Raw genomic sequence first — 3,737 nt, forward strand, 5'->3', positions numbered from 1 at the left:
AATAAGACAATGACACATTATATTGTAATAATTATGTTCCTTATTAATTATAGTTATAAAGACTATGTGATAATAAAAGTGCTAAGAGTACAATTCAGTGAAAAAAAAAAGTGAAAAATTTTATTGATATGAGTACGATTACTTTTAAAAAATAGACTATTTAGCAGTTTAGGTTTACAGAAAAATTGAAAGGAAAGTACTGAGAGTTCCCATATACTCCCTCACACCTCCCCTTTCCCTATTAATATCTTGCACTGGTGTGATACGTTTGTTATAATTGACGAGGCAGTATTGATGCATTATTGTTAATTAAAGACCTTAGTTTACATTAGGGCACATTGTTTATGAAAACTGGCTTTTATATTATAGCTTACTTCTTTTGGTTTTCTTTTAGGGTTGCAAAACTGCGTGATGAAATTATGGCCTTAAGGAACGAATGTTCCTCAGTGTACAGCAAAGGGCGCATGCTGACAACAGAACAGACGAAGCTCATGATATCAGGAATCACTCAAAGTTTAAACTCAGGATTTGCACAGACCTTAAACCCCAGTCTGAACTCAGGGCTGACCCAGAGTTTAACGCCTTCCCTGACCCCTTCTAGTGTGACATCAGGCCTGTCGTCAGGTCTGACCTCCCGCCTGACTCCCTCCCTCACTCCAGCCTATACACCTGCTTTCCCAGGATTAGTTCCAAATTTCAATTCAGGAGTAGAGGCAAATTCATTGCAAACCCTGAAGTTGATGCAGATCAGAAAGCCCCTTCTAAAGTCATCTTTGTTGGATCAGAATTTAACCGAAGAGGAAATCAACATGAAATTTGTTCAGGATCTTTTGAGTTGGGTTGATGAGATGCAGGTAAAAAAAAAAAAAATGTGTACTTTACCTGAGAGTTTCAGTCTTTATTGCCATCAGTTTCTTTTTTAAACTCAGTGTCTTTCTGTTTAAAGGTGCAGTTGGACCGTACTGAATGGGGATCAGATTTGTCAAGTGTCGAAAGCCATTTAGAAAATCACAAAAATGTTCACCGAGCTATTGAAGAATTTGAATCTAGCCTTAAAGAAGCTAAGATCAGTGAGGTATATGAATTTCAAATCTGTTTATATTTCATTTTGGCATACTGTTTTTTGCTCTTTACATAAAGACCCTGAGATAATAGATACATTACAAGATAATAGACATATTATATTGAGTACGAGTCAGAATTCTTTAAGATTCCTAACCTTTTATACCATATTATAGATCCAAATGACGGCACCTCTTAAACTAACTTACGCAGAGAAGTTGCACAGACTAGAGAGTCAGTATGCAAAACTCTTGGTAAGTGTCTTAAAAAGTTCTATTTCTTTCATTCTCTATTTGACAAAGACATGGTTCTTACAATGATTTTTACCTTATAAAGAATACATCCAGAAATCAGGAACGGCACCTTGATACACTCCATAACTTTGTATCTCGTGCAACTAATGAACTTATTTGGTTGAATGAAAAAGAAGAAGAGGAAGTTGCTTATGACTGGAGTGAAAGAAATACCAACATCGCTCGGAAAAAAGATTACCATGCTGTAAGTACAACTTTTGTAATTGGATATTAAAGTTGTATTTCAGGTTTAGATCTTTTCCTAACACATCCCTGCATTCTTTCTTACTTCAGGAATTAATGAGAGAACTCGAACAAAAGGAAGAAAATATTAAGTCAGTTCAGGAGATAGCAGAGCAGCTACTTCTGGAAAATCACCCAGCCCGGTTAACTATTGAGGTAAGTCAGGAAGTGCAATAGTCATTGTTGACTACTGATGTTTTATTACCCTTCAGGTTCTTTTATTGCTGATAAATTGAAAACTTCAAACTATCAAAACTTTATTACAACTTGGCTCAAAAAATAATGTTCCTGACAGATCATACTGATTTGCCTTCAATGCTCTTGCTCTTTGTCACCCACCCATCACTTAAAGATATTTTTGTCAACCCCTGTGATCAAAGAGATGTATTGCAGTCAATACAAAGGACCGTGGCTTTACAAGCTTTGACATTGTATTTCTTCCTGATTGTGTGACATTGCACAGGTGATGTAACCTTGCTAAGCCTCATTCACCTACCTAAAATGGGGGAAATCGCTTATCACCTATAAAGTTGTGGTGACAATGGGAACAACAATGTACTCTTACTACTTAGTACAGTTCTTTGTACATAGTATATTCTCAAGAAGCATTAGTCCCTATTATTCAGTTTAATAATTTCATTTATGATCTGGTTTTGCGAGGTATATTGAAATAACATGCTGACAAGCAAGGCATCATGGTGTGTAGAGTGCATATTTCAAATCCCAAAGTGGAAAATTGATGGGGGATTTATCAGGTTGTCCGTGTGGTGGTGATGGTGGTGGTAGTTTTGTGTTTAATTTTTGGGCCTGATACATACTAATTAGTTAGTGACCTCCTAAATGTGAAAGGGACATAAAGTAAGAGGGTGAAGAGTCTCAAACATAGATAGATGTGGTATATTGCCAGAGGGGAAAAAAATGAAGCTGTGCTGAAAAATGTGACTCAAACTACCACAGTTCAGGAAAGAAATCTGATGGTCTTTGTCCACTGGAATCATCATGACTCAGAGGATTAGTAATATTCTAGGCCTCATTAGGAAGTTATGGGAATGTTACATTTGACCTTTTTTTATATGAAAGTAGGGTTTTGCATCCACAGGACATGCCACATAAGAATGTTAAAGACTTAAAGGAGGAGTATGAGGGACAGTAGGGAAAGGAATTTAGAACAATGAAGGGTCTAGATATACTTTTGTACAATGATAAACTAAAAATGGAATATTCTTTAGAGTAGAGAGATGAAAGCTGTTAGTAAATATGACTATAGGTTAAGAATTTTGATGGGAATGGAAATGTGGATGTGAACCTGATTACTTTTATGTAGAAATGCTCATCTAATTAAAAGTTTCTTGAGGGATAAAGTAAAGCCTTAGTCATCTTTATGATATCATCATCCTATTCAGTGACTTGTGAGTGCATGGGTAGTAGTTAATTGTCAACACTATTTCATATTTATATGAAAAATAAACTAAGATATATGCATGGTATATCATTTATAGTCAATTTACTCAAAGTAGCTTAATTCGAGGGACCAGGTAATGTAATCGTGATATGTTGCCACATTTCCAGTGCTGCACTGTACACTCCATTCAGAAAGCCTGCCTGAGCATACCTCACCAGGAATGAGATTTTCTAAAAAGAGGAAGAATGACAGGCTTACTTATGATAGTCATTAAAGCATCTAGAGCACCCTCTTCTGGAAGTCAGTGAATTGCACCTTAAATAAAAGGGTGTTTCATGTTTTTCTAATAGAATGGGTTTCTTCTACAGCATTTGCCCCTCATGAAAGGTGCACTGTGTCTTAAATAAAAATTCAAGTAAACAAACATTTTAAATAAAAATTCCTTGTATTATAATGACTATAACCTCAGAATCACACTGCTGTGGGATTGCATACTCTCTTCACCCACTCCAAACATTTTCCTTGTAAAAACAAATAAACTGCCTCCCCCACTTCTCCAAGGTTATGGCCTAGTTTTAGAAGCAAAAAATAAAGAGAAAACTATGGAACCATATATTTTTGGGTCAAAGGTGTATTTTATGATCCAGTGATATAAAAATTCAAAGAAAAGAAAAATGAAGGGAAAAAATACTTTCATAAAGGAAAGCATATTTGAGGATTCCACAAAGTAGAAAAAA

At 35.5% G+C, this 3,737-nt stretch overlaps 1 protein-coding gene across 1 annotated transcript in view; it reads left to right on the top strand.

Annotated features, from left to right (window-relative positions):
• Positions 1–3,737, top strand: part of DST (dystonin) — a gene marked incomplete at its 3' end in the record, with an annotated part of 435,221 nt that overhangs the window by 287,759 nt on the left and 143,725 nt on the right. Inside the window, exons 17-21 of the mRNA XM_019624589.1 lie at positions 395–854; positions 947–1,075; positions 1,239–1,316; positions 1,399–1,560; positions 1,650–1,754. Coding sequence (XP_019480134.1) covers positions 395–854; positions 947–1,075; positions 1,239–1,316; positions 1,399–1,560; positions 1,650–1,754 — 934 coding nt within the window. The remainder of the gene's footprint in view (positions 1–394; positions 855–946; positions 1,076–1,238; positions 1,317–1,398; positions 1,561–1,649; positions 1,755–3,737) is intronic.

Source organism: Hipposideros armiger, unplaced genomic scaffold (genome assembly GCF_001890085.2).
Source record: "Hipposideros armiger isolate ML-2016 unplaced genomic scaffold, ASM189008v1 scaffold_595, whole genome shotgun sequence".
In the NCBI taxonomy this organism is placed as follows: domain Eukaryota; kingdom Metazoa; phylum Chordata; class Mammalia; order Chiroptera; family Hipposideridae; genus Hipposideros; species Hipposideros armiger.